The following is a 22,599-nucleotide window of genomic DNA, read 5'->3' as shown; positions in this document are numbered from 1 at the left end:
ATGTATATGGTTTGTGTATTTACTTAACAATAACCATAATTAATAAATAACTAGATTGTAAGTAACCTATTATGAATAAATTAGTTATATAATAAGTTATATCTAAGATCAATTACATAACTCATTATGAATGAATAAAAATAAATTATTTTAAATAATCATTTCTATAAAATTAATTATAATTTATAACTATAAATATTTTTAAATGAAAAAAAGTTATTTAAAATAACAATAACTATAAAACTAATTATAGTTTTATAATTAGTTATATAAAATTAATTATATTTATTTATAAAAAATATTTCTTTTACTGCCCTACCCGTATATATTCGTGCACCTGCCAGAAACAGTGCTTAGAGTAATTCAAAGTTAACCTGTCATGGCCATCATAGATAAGATTTTAGAGGCAATGGTTTTCCTTTCCCTTATATGATGTATGAGAAGTTTGGTTAATGTCAATTATGTCATACTGTTCCCCACCTGTGGAACTATGTCACGATCCTGATACTGGTGGACCTCCTCAAATATTTTATTCACACACTTTGATATCATATAGTACTCCTTCAACCCCAAGACCAAGAGCTGAAAGCAACTAAGCTAAGCTTCTACAAGAGTGGAATGAGGCCTTTTGAACACACTTTAATAAAGCATGCAGTTCTTTTCATTTAGTAACTAGCTTTCTGCCTTTCTTCGCCACCATAGCTAGCAACATTACAAGCTTTATAATTCTTACAAGTTAAGCTGGCCTACACATTGTCTATTCTAATTGAATCTAAATTTTGTGATGGTTTTCATTTTGTTCTTAATTACAAAAATTAATTCACATACTTCTACAACTTAAGTACTCACTCCATTGCATCATTTGTATGCACCTTCTAATGTTCTGAGTGTTGTGATACTTAACTATTTCCAAACTTTAAATTTCACGTTCTATGGCATTTGAAATCTTAAAATATTTATAAATTAATTCTCTGTCCATAAGATTGGGCCAAACTGCTCTGTTTTACTGCAAATCCATTGATTTGCCCCCTTGAGCATATGAGATTAGACATCGTTAGCCTTTTTGCTTCTGCTTTAATTTTTTAAAATCAAAATTAAATTTTAAGAAGCCTTATTTGAAAATATATATATTTTTTAATTATACTATCTTACTTGTTCAATCAGTTTTAATTTTATTTTATTTGATCTTATCATAATTTTTTTCATATTTTAATCTTATTTATATCTCCATTTTAAATTTTAAAATTATTTAAAGTGATCTTTTTTTTAATACGCACATGTTTACTTTTTAGTTTTTCTTCTAGTTTAATACTGAACTTTTATTTATCCTCCTTCTAGGTTTCCACTTTTTTTTTTTTTTTTTGTTATGCTACCCCAAATCTCGGAGTAGGGATGAAGATGTTTTTTTTTAAAAAAAAAATGGGATGAAGATGTTGTATTTTAACAAATCTGCACAACCTAAATATAATCAGTTTCATCGAATTATAATTACTCAACTAGCTCATAAACATTAGAAAATTTCTCTAAAACTCCAACAAGTTGTTTATCAAGCCAAAAAAATGACATCAAAGAAATTTAAACTCGCATCCATGAAAAAGAAAAGAGTCACTTGTGCCAATCAACTTTATTATCGTATTGAAAGGGTATAATTTTGAATAATTAAATAAAAACTATAAATTCAAATCTTCTTGTCGTAAAAGATTCGTTTTCTTTATATTTTCACAAGTCTAGTTATACGTACTCCAGAGCGGACTAACCTATGCTCTTTATCACAATTTAAAATGTTCCATAACACATGATGAAATAGCTGTTAATATAATCAGACCACTAACAAATGCAGGATAACCTAGATTCACCTGAAATTTAAGTGGAAATATTTTGGAAAAAATATCGTCCTAGAAATTGACGTTTTTCTAAATTTAAAAGGAAAAGCATTCGTAGAAATTATTAGCGAACCAGAGAATAGGGATGTATCATATGGAGGCTTCTACAAAACGAGTAGCTGGAATGGAAAAGTGAGGCTCCACGCACCCTGTTAACAACCCAACACATGGCCATCCATTTTTCCTATATATATATATATATATATATATATATATATATATATATATATATATATATATATATATATATTCCATTCCATTAAATAATAAATAATAAATGCTGACTAATCTTTCCATTGCCCCACATGTCTACATCTCAACCTTCCAATTGTCAATCATGTAAACAGATACTGTTTCCAATCTTAATTTACAGTGTCCAAACCAAACTCAATCCCTTTTTATTTTTACCAGCCAAAAGTAAACCAACCAAAATAGAGCAACAGTGCATCACTACTTATCTATCTAGAATTTATGCTCAATTATTAACATATTGATTTGAATTTCACAATGATACTAAAGCTAATTTTAAAAAAAGAAGAAGCATAAACATAGGGCATGTTTTGATTACATGAATTTAGTAAATTATTAAAAGCATCCATATCCATAATCATAAACAATTTTGAATATTAGATAAATTTATTAATAATAAAAATGAAAACAGAAGATTATCACAACAGCCCTATCAATTGTTCCTTGTGAAAAAGGAATGCTGATGGTCCTTGGTTCGGGTTCGGAGTGAGGTTTGGATGTAGACTTTGAAGAAAGCCAAAATAGTAAACACTACCTTTACTTTCTCCTTTCATCATCGGCCACCCACCACTACAAACTTATAGCTCCATTCCTACTATACTTGCAAACTTTTCCCTTCTCTCTCCTCTCTGCCTAGAGAGTAGCATAGCATATTGAGAGAAACTTCTTTTTTCTCTATTTCGTTTCTGCCTCCTCCAAACCATAACTTAGCTGTTATCATAAGAGGATCAATAAACCCCCCACCATAAGAGAAATCAAACCCAAAAGTAAATCAACCAGAGTCATGGTTAGTATTATTAGTACCAACAATCAATGTAACCCCTCACATATTTCACACGTGTGCATTTCTCTTTCTACTTTTTTTTCTTCAAATTTTTCTTATTAATTGTTCTTTGTTATTGATTATAATATTATTATATGGAATTAGGGGGGTGGAGGAGGTGCAATTGGGGTGAGAGGCCTCGATGAAGATGATGATGATGATGTTGGAAAGAATGAAGAAGAAAACAAGTGGCCACCATGGCTTGGGCCACTTCTCCAAACAAGCTTCTTTGTTCAATGCAAAGTCCATGCAGATTCCCACAAAAGTGAATGCAACATGTATTGCTTGGACTGTATGAATGGAGCCCTTTGCTCTACCTGTCTTGCTTCTCACAGAGAACACAGAGCTATTCAGGTAAAAGCTTAGTTACTAATAATTAATTAATTCTCTTTGGGGGATCTATGCATAACTCAATTTGATGCAATTCTGTGGGCATTCGAACCCCCAAAAAGCCAAAACTCAAGGATTTGGATGCCTGTAATCTGATTGTGTAACTTTCCTACATTATTACTTTGTTAGGATCCAACCCTTTTTGATTGATCCTAAAGTTATTTGTCTCTTGTGTTGGTACGTGTCTTTCTATACCGAATTATCAATTCCGAAGTCAACTATGGATGGTCAGTTAAAGTTTTGCACTTTGAATTTTCTTCCACTGAATAATTGATTATTGTCCAATTTAAATAAATGTCTATTGGTTCATCCTATCAGATAGATTGTTTATTATTTTAATTAACATTTTGGTACTTTATTTTAACTAAATAATGTTGATATAATCTCTGATGGGTTCATGTATTCTTTCAATTCTTTATTAATTTTTCAAAGATTAGGAGATCTTCATACCATGATGTAATAAGAGTGTCGGAGATACAGAAATTTCTGGACATAACAGGGGTCCAAACTTACATTATAAACAGTGCCAAGATTGTGTTCTTGAATGAAAGGCCTCAACCTAGGCCTGGCAAAGGAGTTACCAACACCTGCCAAGTCTGTGAGCGCAGCCTTCTCGATTCATTCAGCTTCTGTTCCCTTGGTTGTAAGGTATATATATATATATATATACATGTAGTTGCTTGCTTTATATGCTTTTTTTCTTTTTCTTTTTGGTGCATTTATCTGTGTTTGAAAATTTCTATCTTGCAACATTAAAATAGAATTTCAAAGTTCAAACTAATCTTTGGATTAAATTGCTTACAGAAAATCACGGTGAATTTATTTCCTTAGTGGCGACACTTCAGTCTTATCTCTCCCCAATAATTTATTGAATACAATAAAAGAAAAATCCCAAGGCCCCGGGACCTATTTTTTAGTTAATCACAACTGCAGAAAAAATTAAAAGTGACATGTAATATTAGCTGGGAAAAGATGTTTATGAGTATTTTTAATGATAATTTCTTTAATGAGTTTATTAAGTTATTTTTGTGGTTTTTATAATATTTTTTATGATTCTGTGTTATATCATTGTAAAAAATTTATATATAATTTTATTCCAATGATAAACTTCAAAAAATTCATATTTTTTTATTTTTACTTAATCATGATATTGTTACCTATTAGATAAATATTATTTTTAATTATTAAGAAATAATTTATTACAAAAGATATCAATCTTATTTTTAAGAAACTTTTCTTGCTACATAAATTTGTTTCAATAAAAAAGAAATCATAAGAAATAATTTTTTCACTTAATAAATCTTTCAAGAAATTACATTAGAGACGTTCCAAGTTTTTACAAGAAAAAAATAAATAATTAACCTCAATAATGTCTTAAAGATGTCATGTCACAGGAAGAAAAATATAAAAAAATAACATATCAATAAAAATGTACAAATATTATGACTCTATTAGTTTTTTAAAAATAACTATCCAATCAAAGTTGTCCTAGATTTAAAGAAGAAAACTTTAACTAACACTATCCCCTGCTTTATTTTTTGGACTTTTCCCATGAAAGTACCAAAACATCTACGCGTACCTTCTCTGCCTCCCTTGAAAAAGTAACAAAAGAAAAAAGATTATAAACATATGAATACAAATTACATCCTCAAGTCATCAATTTGTTTATTTATTTTCCTCAGATAGTAGGAACCTCCAAGAAGTTCCGGAAGAAGAAAATGTTAGCTGAGACAGATGGGTCCGATGGTGAAGAATCAATAAATGGCATTAGCAATGAAAGTGGAAGAAACAAAATCCATAGCTTCACGCCGTCAACACCACCACCAACAGTGGTAAATTACAGGACTGCTAAGAGGAGAAAGGGAGTCCCACATAGAGCTCCAATGGGTGGTGCCCTTATTATAAATACAACTAATTAATACTAATGTTACATAATTAAGCATTGGTAGGTTTATGGGTTAAGGTGACTTAACAAACAATAATTACACCGTGAAAGATACAACAGTTGTTGCCAGTGCCACTTCCCTAAGTGGCAATATGGCATCATTGGACAATATATGCCTTGTAAAAGTTACAATACCAGAGCCACTGTTCATTGAGGCCGGTGTTGGGAACTGCTTCACTATCTTGTATGTTGTATAGTACAAAATATAGGAGGAAAATCCCCCCCACCCCCAAAATAATCATAAAGGAAAAAGTATAGGTTAAAAATTGAAATAAATATAGAATATAGAGGGGGGGTAATTTACGCTGGTGTAACTCATATCATATGTGTTGGTATCAGATGCGCAATGTACAAAGTGGCTTGTAGAAAGTTGTTGTATTTTACACAATAAAAGTCTTTATCGTGATTATTAAAATATTCCACTTGGTTGAATTGTTGTATATGTCCATCGTCTTTGCCCTTTGAAAGACCTGAAAATGTGGTGTTGAATTGTTAAGCGGTTGAGTGGTTTAAATTGCAGAAGGTGTTTGGCTTCTGTTTCTCTTTTTTGCGTTTGATGATTGACTTCTTGTGGTTCATTAAATAAACACTCAATTAGTAGCTGATTAGTGTAATGTATAGAGGAATAAACAACGCAATATGTTTAGTTATTTACCACTTAAAAAGTTTTCTTGATTTTTGGATTATTTATTATAATTTTTAGTCTTTTCATTTACTTGAACATCATACAAAACAAATTAAATTATACGAGATAAACATTAGTTCAACATAACTTTATTATATATAGATATAGATACACCGAATAATTGTTTGATAAGATAAATTATAAACTTATTATTAAATATGAAAACGCCTCCGCAGAACAAGATAAGATACCGAAACTGACAATATAGGAATAATAGAGGGACCCGCAGAAGAAAGGAGACCCACCTGGTTTTTTCTATAAATCCACGATGATTCTAGCCACTATCGTTTGGGCTGTGTGGCACACTAGGGCCTCCTATTAAACATTAAACACATTGATTAACTTTTTAGTTCCTAATATTTTTATATTATCATTTTTGGTTCTTTAGATATTTTATTAATTTTTTATCATTATTTTACCTTTTTAAAACATTTTTTTTTATTTTTAGTTTTTCATTGTTAAAATATAATCTCAAATATAAAATAAACAAAAAATTAACAATTGCTAAAATAAGAACTAATTTTAAGTAATAAAAATAAACAAAAGACTAAAAATAGACAAAAAAAATTAGAAGAATTAAAATTGCTAATAGAAAATTATTAAAGGACTAAAAATTGTATAATTTTTTTAAGAGATTAAAAACTTAATTAACCTTAAATATTAAGATAATTTCTTACACTAGCAGTTATTATTAGATTTAGTATTTTTATTTATGTTTAGTTTTAGTTTTTTACATTTATTTTTCATAATTTTTTAATTATTTAAACTAAATCTTTACTTCAAAATGTCATATTATATCAATTAATAGAATGTAATAAAGGTGTAATACTGTAACTCGTCATTAGTTTGTATAGTTTTATAGAAAAAATTATACAAAATAATTGAATAATAATATCTCTCATAGCATTTTTCAAAATTTTATTTATTGCCTATTTTTATGTTATTTTTTTATCAACTTATACAAATTAATGATTTGTTGTATGGGAGTTTAAAGATTTTTTTCGAAGAGGAGAGTTTAATAATTATATACTTATAATTTAGAACAATTTCATATTATTTATTAATCATAAATTATTGTTGGTCTGATTTTTTCTCGTAAAATTGAAAACTTATCAAACATAATAATTTATTACTAAACGATGAGTAAAACCGTAATTACTCACTCTTTTAGAGTAAATAAAATCTTAATATAATCTTATCCTTCATCTGGTCTCTTTCTCAGTTTTGATGGGATAACATTCAGTCCTAAAATAGGTGTGACGTGTATCAATAAAACAATATTTATTATTAAAATTACAATAATACAAAATGGTATTAATTTTGCAATTTTTTTAAAGTGTTTCATACTAGATGCAGAAAATGTGTGCAACAAATGATAAGATTTATTACTAAAAAGGACGTTCTACTATAAATATTTTGATATATTATTTTCGTCTTTGGAGAAAAACTCACTGCTTATGATATGTTAAAAAAATTATATTACAATTAGTGTTTTTTTTTTCGTTTAAAATTTAGCTAAACGCGCGAGAGGCACAATAGGCAGTAGTACGTGGGCACTGACGGCAAAATGGTGTCGTGTTTTGTTTGGTTGTCTTATTCTCCAAAACCCTAAAACAAAAAGAGTTTGCGTTGTGTTGTTTTTGAGTTTTGATTGGTTATTATGAGGAAGAGAGAGTTGAACACTTTTCTCCCTCGCTCTCTCCACATCTTCACATCTTCACATCACCCTCTCCCGAAGAAACTTCTCCCCACTATTCCTCCCCCGACTTGTCGCAACACTACGCATTCTCTTGAGGCAGTTCCGGGGTAGGTTAAGCGACTCTTTGGTGGTTGAGGTTAAACACCCCGAGTTGTGCGTCGAGTTTTTCTTGTGGGCGAGTCGCCAAATCGGTTACGCCCACCCTCCAGTGGTGTACACTGCACTAATTGAGTTACTGTGTTGCAATGGCGATAATGATAGAGTGTCTGACAAGTTCTTGATGCAAATCAGGGATGATGACTGGGAGCTGCTTCGCAGGTTGCTCAATGTTCTCATTCAAAAGTGTTGCAGGATTGGGATGTGGAATGTGGCAATGGAAGAGTTGGGGAGGCTCAAGGATTTTGGCTACAAGGCTTCTCCCACCACTTATAATGCTTTGATTCAGGTTTTTCTTAGGGCTGATAAGTTAGATACTGCTTATTTGGTTCATAGAGAGATGTTGAATTCTGGGTTTGGTATGGATGGGTATACTTTGAGTTGTTTTGGCTATTCCCTCTGTAAAGCGGGGATGCGCTGAGTTTGATTGAGAAGGAGGAGTTTGTGCCTGATACGGTTTTTTATAATAGGATGGCTTCCGGGTTGTGTGAGGCTTCGCTTTTTGAAGAAGCTATGGATGTCTTGAATCGAATGCGGTCTAATTCCTGCATTCCCAATGTTGTCACTTGTAGGATTTTGCTCTCGGGTTGTTTGGGGAGGTGTAAGAGAATTCTTAGCATGATGATGACTGAAGGCTGTTATCCGAATCGGGAGATGTTTAATTCTCTTGTACATGCTTATTGTAAATTAAGGGATTACTCTTATGCATATAAGTTGTTCAAGAAAATGATAAAATGCGGGTGCCAGCCCGGCTATTTGCTTTATAATATATTCATTGGTAGTATCTGTTGGAATTGGCTGAAAAGGCTTATAGTGAGATGCTTGATTTTGGGGTCGTGTTAAATAAGGTCAATGTCAGCAATTTTGCGCGGTGTCTTTGTGGAGCTGGAAAGTTTGATAAGGCCTTTAAGATTATATGTGAAATTATGAGCAAGGGTTTTGTTCCCGATGATAGTACGTATTCTAAAGTGATTGGTTTTCTTTGCGATGCCTCCAAGGTAGAGAAGGCTTTTTTGTTGTTCGAAGAAATGAAAAAGAATGGCATTGTTCCCAGTGTCTATACATATACTACTTCAATTGATAGCTTTTGCAAAGCTGGTCTTATTCAACAGGCTCGCAATTGGTTTGATGAAATGTTAGGAGACGGTTGCACCCCAAATGTAGTGACTTATACTTCTCTTATTCATGCATACCTGAAAGCAAGAAAGGTGTTTGATGCAAATAAACTATTTGAGATGATGTTGCTTAAAGGTTGCAAGCCTAATGTTGTTACATATACAGCTTTAATTGATGGTTATTGTAAGGCTGGGCAGATAGATAAAGCTTGCCAGATCTATGCTAGAATGCAAGGTGACATAGAATCCTCTGACAAGGACATGTATTTTAAGCTAGATGACAACGATTGTGAAACACCAAATATTATTACATATGGGGCTTTGGTGGATGGTTTATGCAAAGCAAACAGGGTTAAAGAAGCCCGTGAATTATTGGATACCATGTCAATTCAGGGTTGTGAGCCTAACCAAATAGTCTATGATGCTCTTATAGATGGGTTTTGCAAGACCGGAAAACTTGAAAATGCACAAGAGGTGTTTGTAAAGATGTCAGAGCGTGGATACAGTCCAAATTTGTATACCTACAGCTCTTTAATTAATAGTCTGTTTAAAGAAAAACGATTGGATCTTGTTTTGAAAGTGTTGTCCAAGATGCTAGAGAATTCTTGCACTCCCAATGTTGTTATTTACACAGACATGATTGATGGTCTCTGTAAAGTTGGAAAGACGGATGAAGCTTACAAGCTCATGCTTAAAATGGAAGAAGTGGGTTGTTATCCAAATGTTATAACTTATACTGCAATGATTGACGGCTTTGGAAAAATAGGCAAAATTGAACAGTGCCTTGAGCTATATAGGAATATGTGCTCAAAGGGTTGTGCACCAAACTTTATAACCTATAGGGTCTTGATAAATCACTGTTGTTCCACTGGTCTTCTTGATGAAGCACACAGACTTCTAGATGAAATGAAACAGACATATTCGCCAAGGCATATATCAAGTTACCATAAAATTATTGAGGGCTTTAACCGAGAGTTTATAACCTCGATTGGGCTTTTAGATAAGCTGAGTGAGAATGAATCGGTGCCAGTTGAGTCTTTGTTCAGAATTTTGATTGATAATTTTATAAAGGCTGGAAGACTGGAAGTTGCATTAAATCTACTTGAAGAGATTTCATCATCTTCAAGCCTTGCAGTTGCCAACAAATATCTATATACTTCTTTAATTGAGAGTCTGTCACATGCAAGTAAGGTTGATAAAGCATTTGAGCTTTATGCAAGCATGATAAATAATAATGTGGTTCCAGAGCTTAGCACATTTGTCCACCTCATCAAAGGCCTTGCCAGGGTTGGTAAGTGGCAAGAAGCACTACAATTATCAGACAGCATATGCCAAATGGTTTGTCACATTTGCTCTAACTTTGTACATTACAAAACTACCCAAAGATAAATTTTCCATGACATTTTGCTGAGTTATTGTAAATATGTTAACATTAAGCACTTCCTTTATGCATTTAGTGGTAAAAAAATTGTCAAACTTTCCATGGCATTCCTTACAAAACTGCTCTGTAAATGTATACTAGATCCTTGAGTTATTATTTCAGCATGTTTATTCTGATCCCTTTTCTGTTGCATTTTCTATCAACATTGCAGGATATACGCTGGCTTCATGAAGAGGTAACCAATGCAAATTAGTTTCTGATGCACAGAACTGCAGATTGAATTTGAGTTCTGTAACCGAAGGAAAACGAATACTGGTAGCTTAGAAGAATAGGTTAAAAGCTGGCGAGTGAAATGGTTCTTGTAATCTATAATATATTATGATGCCCTTCATTTATTATTGATCTTCATTTGCAGATGTGATTTTTTGCAGTCCAGGTAAGACACCAGCGATAATGGAAGCAGAAACATGGGATTTTGAAGAAATCTCAAAAAAAGTTCTCTGTAATCCACTAATCTCCAAGTTTCAAAATCATGTGTATTTGTCCACCTTTTTTTACATCATGGCAGCGGTAATGATTTTGTGGTCTATGATCAAGCCTACTAATTGACGCCGAGGTATATAAAAATTAAACTTCCATCCTTGATATCTTTTGGAGAAAATTATGTCTCAACAATGTTTTTGTTATTTGCTAATATTCTAGAACGAGAGAAATTATATTAAGTGCTACATACTTGCATTATATAACCAATGAACTGATATTGATATAGACAAGGTGGACCACTTTTGTACGTGGTCCACCAAGCACTATTAGCCTTCAGATTAATCAAGGTTCACAATTATATGATACACCCTTCCGCATCATAACTTTCCTCTCCTTTCTCTTTTCTGTACTCTCCATTCCTCTCCAGCAGCCTCCAATGGCGCCTCTGACGTAGCAGTAGAGAGATCCATGAGGGATTCCCACCTTCAAATCCAGCTGGAACCACCGCAAGAGATCCACGTCTGACGCTCCAGAATCTGCAACTCACCAGATCCACGACACTATCGACTTTGCCGGAGTCGCACCAGATCCACAAGACGTTGTATTCTTCCGAACTGGAGCACTGACTTTGCCGCCTGCCTGATTTGAAAAACCACCTTGAGGGGTCTGCACCGCTCCGCATTAGGTCCATGATGCCGTCAACTTGGTCGGAGCCAGACCAGATTCATTCTTAAATTAATTAAACAATACTAAAGCATGAAGTTCTTGGTGAAGGTACCCACGGAGTCTTGTATAAAGCCATTTATACCCACGCAATCCCCCCGAAACTTTCGTCTTCAAATTATGCGAATTAGACTTAAAAATCAAATTTTCCCTATTCTCTTTAATGGGTTGTGAGAATTGGGTCTTTATGTTCAGTTGGTGCAAAGAAAATTGTTGAATCGGAGTAAAATATATATCCTTATATGGCCTTAGAGTAATATAGAAAGGGAATATACATTTATTTGCTTTGGGTTCCTGAATTTGATTTAGGGGGTTAGTTTCAACAATTTGCTTTTGGGGTTTATTACTTTATCATCATCTTTGCTTCAGACAATTATTTAGGAAAAATCATTGTGTGTCATTGGGTGCGAGGAAGTGGTACTTTGTTACTTTTGTTTAGTGGTGGTAAGAATGTTAGGGGAGGAAAGCTTGAAGCTGCTTAATTAGTTTCAGTGTAGGTTTGCTGGAGAGGGAGGGAAAGTATAGAGAAGAGGAAGAAGAGGAAAGTTTTGATGGGGGAGGGTGTATTGTATTATATTACACCTGGATTAATCTGAAAGCTTATAATAATTGTGCATGGTGGACCACCTACAAAATTTTAAGTGAAAGTCTTGTCTGTTTTTGAAGTTCAGAGACCATTAATCATCTGTTTTTTAATTATGAAGTACCTTGGCAGCTAAGGAATCAACTTTTTGGGCCATGTTTGAGATGCAAGGAGTTGGGGAAGTATCCTTGGTTCAATTCTTTTCTAATCATTTGAGAGACTGGCCATGAGAAGGAATGCACAATGGTCTCGTATTGTGCTCTTTTTACAGAGTATGGTGTCTACAGGTGGACTTGCATGGGTTAGGCTTAGAGTCAACACTCTTTCTGCAAGGCGTGGTCTCTATAGATTGACTTGGTAGTCATGGGTTTGGGTCATGGAAAAAATAGCCTCTCCACTCTGTCCACCTCTCCGGACCTCACAATGGGGGTATTTTCATGCACCAAACTGCCCTTTTGTTTGGTGGTGAACAGATAGATTACAGCCTCAGGGTTTTTTATTACCGTCATCTGTCTAATCTTTGTTTCAAGAGTTGTTTTCTTCCCTTTCGTTTCCTTTTGGCTGTCTTAGGAGGACTCCTTAACCTTCATTTTGATCCTCTCTTTAACCAATGATGTTATATAATAAAAAAAAGGTGTCAAGAAAACAATTCAGAATAGGATCAAAGGCAATGCTTCTTCACTTTGGAATATGTCTAGTGCACAGAGGCTTCCGTGAAAGCTTTAGGCAGAGACAATCAGATCATGATTTCTTTATAATGGAGTGCTCAAGCGAGTTTGTGAATGGGTACCAAGCTTCAGCCAATCTGGAGGGTACAAATCACTCCCAGATATATGTTTTCTGGGGATTTTTTCCTCGACTCGAGACTTGGGGGGATGCAGTCACTGAATCCTTCACCATTTAAAGTGAGCAAGTTGATGAACTTCCAAAACTACTATGGCAAGTGATCTTATTAATAGTTGAGCATGAGCTGATACCATTGTAATTCATTCTCTATAGATACATACGAGGATCCTACTCCACACATGTTCTACTTTTTGTCTGTCTTCCTACATTAATTTCTTTTCTTTTTCTGTTTTGGCCGGGGTTCACGTGACATATAACTGATATTTTCAATGTAAAAAAAAGAGTTGATAAGATTTAATTATTTGTCATATGCAGATGGCTTGAAACTATAATAAGTTTTGAACCATGTAATAATTTTTTGTTAGTAGGAGACACTCGTAAGACTTTTTTTAATTTACAATCTTATATCCAAGATTCTTAAAAAGGCAAAAGCACCTGTGTATGTTGCAGAGGCAAAACTATATCGTGTGCCTCCAAATTCTTAATTCTTTTACCATCTACTACTAATTAAAGTACTTGTTGTTTCTTCATGTTTAGAGAGATTGATGTTCGGATTATATATAAACGAAGAAAGTCATAATTTTAAACAGCTATCCTGAAACATAAAAAATTCATTCAAAATGTGAAATTGAGCACGCCAACTGTCTCATAAGACATTAATATATTCTTTACAAACTATAAATAAAGTATAAATATCGTTTAAGAAAGGTTTGTACAATTTTCCGGAAAATTAGAGTTGTCAAAACGGGTCAGTTCGGTTCACGTGGGCTGGCCCGCAATAGGTTGAACTAAAAGTGGGCTAGTCTAACTCGGTCCACTTTTATGTGAGTTAACAAAATGTCAGTCCAGTCCGACCCACCACGGGTTGGTGGGTTATGCGGGCTGACCCACTTTTTTGCCTTTTTTTGTAAAAAAAAAATTATTCCAAACAACTTAAAATAAAATTCAATATAAAAATCAAACTAAATCAAGTACAAACATTTAGTATTAAAGTGATTGAAGTCTTTAAAATAAACTTTCAACATTAAGATAATTAAAATTTAAATGCCATCAAAAATAAATTTTTAAACTATTGAGATTAAACATTAGAGTTATGGACTGTGAAATCCAGAATAACTTCCTCTTTTTTTTTTTTTCTCAACATCACCGTTACAAAAATAAAAAATGAACAATTATTAATAAGTCAAATAAATAAAACAACACACATTATTGTTATGATTATTTTAAGAACAATTATTGTTATGCTTTTACCCATTACTTCAGATTGATTATGTGAGTGAGAAATTATATAAATGTGAAATTTACTTACATTATTGTTATGATTATTTTAAGAATAATTATTATGATTATATGTTATAAAACTATACTCATATATTTAATGATTTCAAAGTTAAGTTAATTATTTTATATTTTACTCTTTTTACTTATTTAAATATTAATAAATATGAAATATACAGGTGATAAGAAAATATATGATAAGTTAATTTAATAAATCATAATATTTGATATATTCTATTTTATGATGATAATCCCATGAAAAGATTGATCATCAATATGTTTAATTTTAAAAGATATTCATAATACTTACAAATTTCATTAATAATGAATTATTTATAATAAATTATAAAATAAAAAAATTATTTTATAAACATTTTATAATGCAAAAGTTTAATGAATTTAAATTTAAATAATTATAAATTTATATTTACTATTTTCTTTTTAATTTATACACATAAGGATCAAATCATAGAAATTTTCGATAGACTTAAATATGTTTGAAGATAACACCTGTTTAATTAATAATAATAATAATAATACTAATAATAAAATAAAAATTTAATTTCTTAACAATTATAAATTTATAATAATAATAAAATAAAATAATATATTATTTAAATTTAATGAGTTGACGGACTGACCCACCAACTCACAGGTTGAACCCACCTAACCCACGGATTAAGTGTGGCCCATGGATCGAAATCCATTTTGTCGACTCTAATTTAAAGTTAATCAATATCTATTTCACGAGAAATGATACTAAGCACGTTTTGCATGACATATCGCATCAAATAATTATGTAAAAGCATAAATAATAAGATTGAATTATAAATACATGATGCTAAGTGAGGACGTGTAAATATTAAAAAAATCAAACGAATCTGTTGAAATAAAACCCCAGCTAAAATAACTGCCAAGTTTAAAATGAATAATTCTAAATTTTCCTATAACTTTTCTATTAATTATTATATTTATTAAATAAAGAAAATATTGAATACTGTATGTTTTAAGTTTCAACTTTTGTTTAATACTATATACGACCTCCTAGAAATAATTTATAAGTAATATTTTTTCATTTTAATTAAAGTGCTGCAGACCAAATACATTGCAGTGTCTCTTTCATCTCACAACGAACGTCTCAAGTGACAAAGTTTCTGAGAGTCTTACTCGTTTTGTTTTTGTTCTCTCTAATCTCTTGGTTCGCGTTGCAGATTAAATGATTTTGTATCTTTGGTTCTCTTTTAGGTGCGATTCTCTCACTCTGCTCTTAAATCATGACCTATTCTATTTGGCTTTGGTTGTATTCGTTGATGCCGTGGCGATTTGGCTTTCGTCTTCTTCCGTTTCTCAGTTTGATTACAGCAATTATTAATTACTAATTATATTATTACCACTACCAGTTTCGTGTTTGGTTATTTGATTTTCTCTTTTTCATACTTTTAGGATCAATGGATTTTAGAGATTTAGCTCACAAGTTCTCTCGTTGTATTGTTACTGTAAGTCTTCAGTTTTTCATATCCTTACTTGCCTTGGCCTTGAGTCAGATCTGTTTGCCCGAAATTTGATGTTCTTTGAATTTAAGCTCTTTATTTCTCTCAATTCAAATATCATGCTGTCATAGACACATTTTTAGACCATACCTATTCTTTAATAAACTGGTAATCTATATCCAAATGCGTGTAACTAACTGGTAATATTAACTCAATAAATTACCTATTCTGTAAGATAAATAAATTATGCTTATGAAATTTTTCAATATAACTTGATTCTGTTAACAGGGTCCACGCTAGTGTATCAAGGTTCCAATCTAAATGCATGTTATTGTTGCTTCATGTTTGATCTATATATTGTTGAACTCAATGAGATTTAACTTAAATGGTTAGTCTATGCAACTGAAAAATATACTTTTCCATTCAACCTAAAATTTAAAGTCCATTCATTGTGGGTTTTAAGGTTTGTACAGATTGGAAATCTCGGGCTTCAACTGCTATGGTACTTTCTGCGAATAATTCTCAGCGCATGGTATTTCATATCAGTCGTGGGTAATTTGTTTGAAAGCTATTTCATCTCTTGTGGAGTATTAAAGAAATACAAGTCTCTTCATTCAGGAAAGGTTCGCTACCTTGCCATTGTCATAGAAAGTGAAGAAGCTTATCAGATTTCCAGAGTTGTTAAACTTTTGCAGTGGCTGGACATTATTGGTGTAAAGAATGTGTGCCTCTATGACATGAATGGTATGAAAGGTTTAGAGAATAAGTGATGTTAAAGTTTCTTTTGCTCAGGCCATGTAATAGTATTTTCCTTGAACTCTTCATTCTAGGAGTATTGAAGAAGTCTAAGGAAACCATCTTTAAAGAATTGAAGAATGCAAAATCCATTGAGGTACCATATAATTCTTTCCCAGCAGATTGCTTCTTTCTTAATATATATTAATAAATTTGTTTCCTGGTTTATGATTTAAAACTTCCTGTGACTAGTCTTATACATTTGCCATATTAACCAGTTTGGGTATTTCTACCTTTGCCTCATTTTATTTTGACTGATCCTTTATTTAGATTCTGGGAGATGATGTGTCCTAGATTAAATTGGTTTTATGCATGAAAAGTTCGTAAAGGTGGGGCTTACCTATAGTATTTGACTATTATCTAAGAAATTATTGATAAGATGAAATACATGCTTCTTGTTATATTATATAAGCTACGTGGCTCTCTAATCTTGATTCTAGACTTAATGCACAATTATGATATAGTCAAAATTAATGGAGAGAAAAGCAAAAGGAAGAAATTGAGGCCACACTAGAAAGTTATTTTATATTTAGGTATTTCATATTTGGATGGTAGGTTGGGAATAGGAGAGACAGAAAATAGGCATGAGAATAGTACCTTTGAGCCCACTAGAATTTTTTGTCTACAAATGAGGTGAAAAAGGAGAGAACAGACTTTGTACCAGATCCACACTTGTTTTTCCTTTTCTTCTTCCAATAATAAGAAAACTGTTTATATTTTCTTCGTTTGTTTTCTTTGTATTTTCTTTCCACATCCAAAAAATGCATTAGATATGGATCATAAATGGCTCAGTCAGATGCCATTTCTGTCTAGCATAAATAATGCTGTTATGTCACATGTTTGATCTGATCTAGCATTAACTCAGTGCAGGAAGTTAATGAAGTTGTCGCACTCCATGATCCAGATCACATGACTTTAGAATTTCTTTCTTATGCGGATGGGAAGGAGGCAGTGGCCAAAGCAGCTAACTTGATTTTTGTGGAGCACTTGAAACGACATAAATTGGGTGGAGAACTAGATCTAATCTTGTTAGAACCTCAATTGAATGAAGCATTGCAAATTGTTGGTATGTTTACTTTCTAAACCTACTAATAGTTTAAGAGTTAATTGTCTTTTACAAGAAAGTACTTATCAGTTATCATTATTATCAGGTAGCAAAGGTCCTGAGCCTGACCTTTTACTGGTTTATGGACCTGTGAGGAGCCATCTTGGTTTTCCTGCATGGAGACTTCGTTACACAGAGATCATGTAAGTTCTTTCTAGGAAACTATTATTTATGATTAGAACAGTGCAGTAATAAAATTTCACTTGAAGTGGAACTATGCTTGTGTATAGTCTGTTGATGATTTAGCTGAAATATAAGTTCTTGTATATGAAATTTAGTTTAAATCTCAAGTGGTTGGTGAATATATTTGGATCCGATTTACCTTCTCCCTATTTGCTCTATATTCCTCCTGTTATATTTTCTTTCTCCAGCAGTAAATCTGTGGTATAGTAGTGGCTGACTGGCTGCACCATAGTTCTATTGCAGAGACATTAAGCCTTAAAAGTTAATATTTCTTTGTGAACTTCCTTGCAATGCATAGGTTATGGTATGTGATTTGAGGGCCTGCTTGTTTATAATTTTCACTTGATTTGGCCCCTATGTATATATATAGGCCATACAACCATACATGAATGATCAATTTACAAGTTAGCTAGTCATCACGTAATCACTTAAAAAGCTATATACATTTATGGTTTAATGGTTTAAATCCATAGTTCTTATTATATATTTTTAATTAAAAAGACATTTTCTTAGAAACACTCAAACCAACAGCCCCGAGTAAGAAGTTCCATTTTGTACACAGTTTCTTTTTTCTGTTTTCCCCCCTTTGAATAGATTCTGACTGATATTTGTGGGCTTTTACAGACACATGGGATCATTGAACTTCTTGAGATATGGTTCCTTAATGAAAGCCATTTACAACTTCACGAAAGTGCACCAAAATTATGGTAAGTATTCTCTTTACCGAGTCATTTACTGGTCTGCCATGGTTTGACCCCCAATAAATTGGTAAATTTTCTAGTTATTTTTACTACTGCATTTTGCATCTCTATTAATTGGCTAAATCATGTCAGGTTAGCCTAAAACTGGATCCTAGCTCTCAGGAAGAAATAAAACAAACAAAAAGTACCATATATTGAGCGATGGGCAAAATAAGTAGAGTTATGCATTATCTATAGATTATTGCAATTTGTTTTCATTCATTCATTCTTGTTTTGTCGGATTGCTGACAGGTACGTAGAAAAGGAATTTGGAGGTAGTTAAATGCACAAGCACAAAGCATAGGCGTGAAGAATAGAAAAATATCTAGCTAAATATATTTGTGGAAAAAGGGCTTTCTCACTAGTGGTTTTACTTACTCTAAATGTGTCAATCATCATGCATGAGAGATAGAATTGCACGTCATGACCGGGTTGTACCAACTGTTAATTTTTTTTTTTTTTAAGATCTGGTAATTTAAAAGGTGGATTGATCTGGTAATTTAAAAGGTGGATTTTTATTTGATGCCGCCACCACCACAACGGGAGATTCGTATGGCGGATAAATTCCTCCTCCCAGTTATATCAAAGCCAGCAGCCAGATTTTGTCTAGACATGATCCTCCGTTGAATCAATATTATAAGTCAATATAAATTAGTAAATTATGTGTTTTATATTGAATAAATAATAATTGACAAAATAATTAATATCTATGGATAATTTTTAATTTTGTTTTTTATTGATCTATAATTATTTTATATTAAACTAAAAAGATAAAAATATTAAAAAAATGAAAATATTTATTTAAATCAATTTTTACACCGATTTGGTCAACTCTCATCGGTTCTAAGTGTGCTGATTTTTTTTTTGATTTTTTTTGGAGATAATGGTTGAAGTGGACAACATGGTATAGTTTTTGAAAGGCTAAATTACATGTTTAGTTATTTATGTCTTAGTTTTTATTTAATTTAATCTTTTATGTTTTAGAAGTTTTAATTTAAATTTTTATGTTTTAAGCTGAGTTAAAATGATCCTTTTGAAATATTGATCATTTTTTATTTTAGGATGTGATTATTTTAAACCTTTTTTATTAATTCGGGATATAAAAATTAGTTTATTAAATTCACTTACATAAAAATTATAAAATTTAACTAATGTTTGAATAAAAAATAATAAACATACTAAAAATTAGGTAAAAATGAATCCAATAGACAACATATTTTTTTTTTATAAAAACTAATATTTTTTTTTTTTTGTTTACGAGACTCATTGTTTGTGTTTGTGTATTTCACTAAAATCGTTTCAATCTTGATGGACGATGGATACTGGTTTTCTACTTTCTAAGGTCATAATATAGTGCTATTTTTGAAATAACGTATGATTATTGTCTTATGAGTCCAAGTCTTATATGTCAGTTCTAATTGGTATGCAGACTAAACAAGTTTGCAGAAAAATGTACTCTGACACCTGAATTTTCAATTCGTGATCATCAGTCCATCCTCAAAATGAGGATTCTCACAGTACAGTGAAAAATTAGAACTCCCTCGTGCAAGCTGGAGACACTGAAAATTGAAGTCTAGATTCACATGACCAGAATTGTTGCACACAAATTGTGGCCCAACTCTTGCTGAAAACCCATGTGCCCTATGTACGATAAGATTGTAATCCAGAGGCTCCTGCTTCTTTTTTGAAGTAATTGATAAGAAGTTTCATCCCCCAATAATTTTCAAAGTACCTAATATTTTCTTTTCTCTTTTATAAATAATTAAAGAGAAAAGAAAACTAATGTGTGTCAATTGTCATTGCATAGTTATGTACGGTTTCTTAAAAAAGGAATGAGTAAATTCCAATTTAACAAGAAAAATGTTTATCATACTCGCTCTCTTTTTTCATCTTTTTTACCCTTCATCACATTATTTATTACATTTGTTGTTTCTTCCTTTTCTTTCTCTTACTTTCCAAAATAGAATGTATGATTGCTCTGATGATTTTTTTTTAAAGATCGCATTTAAGTTAGAACCTATGATCTATATATAATATCCAAATTTTTCATCATTAAGTTGACCCTAATGGGTTACTAGGTTATTTAATATGAAGTGTTGGTTTATTTTTTTAGTTTTTAAATTTGAAGTCTTCAATTAATCTCTAATTAAAAAAAATATTTATATATTTTTACCTTGTTTTTTCATATTTTATAGATTAAAATAAATGGGCTTTTCATGAACTGTAAATATTTTGAGAACTAAATCAAGAACTAAAATAAAAATTGTGCTTGCAAAGAATTAATCGAATATTTACTCTAAAAAGAAACTATCTAGAAATTTGAATTAATGATAGCTACCATTTAAAAAAAAGTACACATTATCTTAGAATATCTCCAATGAAGTTGCTTAACAAAAATATTATTTTGATGTATCGCTTGTGATTTTGAATTTTTTAAAATTAGTAAAAATTATTTATGTAAGTAATTGTTGTTTATGAGTTGTTTAACTTTTGTATTAAATATAGGAGAAAGAAATCAAATATTTATGAGTTAAACAATTTATTAATAAAAATATCGATTGGAGAGAAAATAAATTAAGTTGCTCAAGATTAAGATAACATAAATTGGATTGCTTATATCAACACCGTTAAAAATGCTCTTAACAGAAAAAATGGATTTTATATAAATAATATTTAATGCTAACTCTGCAGGCAATTTGAAAAAACTAATAAATAAATGTAGTGAAATGTGGAGACTGGTATAGTTAGGAGCAGCCTAGCAGATCAGTTCTTGAGAACTACATTAGAGACAAAACAAACGTTACTATTTTTTCTCTAATCAAAGTTGGAGTATGATATAAAATTATTAATAATCCATGCAATAAAATATCAGTGGTAATTATTCAGGTAAAAAAAATATTTTTAATCTAAAAAACCATACTATAAAACCACGACTAACTTTGGTCCGATCTCAAAAAGTAGCCAAAGTATTATTAGGAGTAATATATATAGCCTAAAAGTTTTCCCTAAAAAAAAGTTTAAAAGTTTTTTTTTAAGTTAAGCTGGCTAAGAAAAAAATTGAGAATTTTAAACTTCATATAATATAAATTAAAGCATAAGTAATGACAAGAAAATCTCAGCATTAAGTATGTAGCTAGGAATTTATTCTGAGGTTGAAGCGTATAAAAATGTATTTGTTGAAAAAATATCTTAAGTAAATTTCAGTATCACGTGAAATAAGTACTTAATCTTCATGCCTCCTGCCAATGTCAATAGATACATAAACTGAGTTAATTAAAAAAAACTAGCAAAAGTATAATTGAGTGTTATTATTATTAGTATTTAACTCATGTTGAATTTGGGTATAGTTATTAAAATTGGACTAGGGCGGGCGATTTTTTGTATGGTGAAGTGCTTTAATTTTTGCATAGGACTCTCCTTGTCATGCCATTTTCTTATTAATTTATGAAGGTACCATTCCAATGATTCGCCGTATGCTGCCAAGTTCTATGCCCTCTGTGTGGGACCCACGTCTCTGCTTGCACTACCGAGTTTCACGTCTTTTATTTTATGCCCTCACTCACACAACAATCCCGTTGAGTGACATTTCATGGTCTATAATAATGTGTTTGAATATAGCAATTTAATAGGAAATTTGTTTTTTCAATAAATTTAAAATGATTTATAATAAAATAACTTGTTTAAATAGAGTATTTGAAATGAGATTTAATTTTTGTTATTTTTATAAATAATTTTAATTGATTAAAACAGTGAGATTTCAAATTTTCTACAAAAATATAGAATTTGAATTTTCTTTTTTTGAGATGCTCACTCTAACTCACGTTCTTGCTCGTGACTATTTCTCGCCCAACACTCACAACTGCGGGTGATCGATCAAAGTTTTTACGGTCGATATCGATATAAGTTGTTTATCACTAATGTTGGTCGAGGTTTTTTCTGTCATAATTTTTTTGTATGATGTCATCTAAAGCTATTTTTTGCCGATATCAACTAAGATTTTTTTTTAGATGATGTTGATTAGGGTTATTTTCTCATTGATGTTTGTCA

At 31.4% G+C, this 22,599-nt stretch overlaps 3 protein-coding genes across 6 annotated transcripts; all 3 read left to right on the top strand.

Moving 5' to 3' along the window:
- The first annotated feature begins 2,661 nt into the window (after positions 1-2,661).
- LOC100796834 (protein RGF1 INDUCIBLE TRANSCRIPTION FACTOR 1) lies at positions 2,662-5,705 on the top strand. 2 transcript variants are annotated; one of them, XM_014777338.3, is made up of 4 exons: positions 2,662-2,970; positions 3,061-3,309; positions 3,778-3,993; positions 5,028-5,705. In XM_014777338.3, exons 1-4 carry the CDS (start codon positions 2,917-2,919, stop codon positions 5,262-5,264), a joined length of 756 nt encoding a protein of 251 aa, XP_014632824.1. In that variant the 5' UTR covers positions 2,662-2,916; the 3' UTR covers positions 5,265-5,705. The 2 variants fall into 2 exon arrangements, with proteins under 2 accessions (XP_014632824.1, XP_003517556.1); XM_003517508.5 differs by having other exon boundaries at positions 2,668-2,919.
- Positions 5,706-7,660: 1,955 nt separating this feature from the next.
- Positions 7,661-13,139, top strand: LOC100805684 (pentatricopeptide repeat-containing protein At1g06710, mitochondrial-like; the record flags this gene model as incomplete). Its single annotated transcript, XM_041017502.1, is given in 4 exon segments — positions 7,661-8,240; positions 8,243-8,617; positions 8,620-10,283; positions 10,538-13,139. Coding segments are annotated over 4 exon segments (2,661 nt in total), but the record flags the coding sequence as incomplete, so codon positions are not given.
- A 2,188-nt stretch (positions 13,140-15,327) lies between these two features.
- On the top strand, positions 15,328-19,333 carry LOC100796301 (nogo-B receptor-like). Of its 3 annotated transcripts, NR_183195.1 has the most exons (9): positions 15,328-15,484; positions 15,683-15,735; positions 16,203-16,261; positions 16,348-16,473; positions 16,560-16,621; positions 17,390-17,590; positions 17,676-17,772; positions 18,437-18,519; positions 18,805-19,333. NR_183195.1 is itself a non-coding variant. In NM_001255523.3 (8 exons), the coding sequence occupies exons 2-8, from the start codon at positions 15,688-15,690 to the stop codon at positions 18,810-18,812; spliced, it is 765 nt and encodes a 254-aa protein (NP_001242452.2). In that variant the 5' UTR covers positions 15,328-15,484; positions 15,683-15,687; the 3' UTR covers positions 18,813-19,333. The 3 variants fall into 3 exon arrangements, 2 of the variants coding, with proteins under 2 accessions (NP_001242452.2, NP_001401919.1); NM_001255523.3 differs by having other exon boundaries at positions 16,203-16,473; positions 17,395-17,590; NM_001414990.1 differs by lacking the exon at positions 15,683-15,735 and having other exon boundaries at positions 16,193-16,473; positions 17,395-17,590.
- The last annotated feature ends 3,266 nt before the right edge of the window (positions 19,334-22,599 follow it).

The sequence above is a fragment of the Glycine max genome, chromosome 1, assembly GCF_000004515.6.
Source record: "Glycine max cultivar Williams 82 chromosome 1, Glycine_max_v4.0, whole genome shotgun sequence".
Taxonomy (NCBI): domain Eukaryota; kingdom Viridiplantae; phylum Streptophyta; class Magnoliopsida; order Fabales; family Fabaceae; genus Glycine; species Glycine max.
Note: the sequence above shows the minus strand (reverse complement) of the source record. Positions and strands in the feature narration are given on the sequence as shown.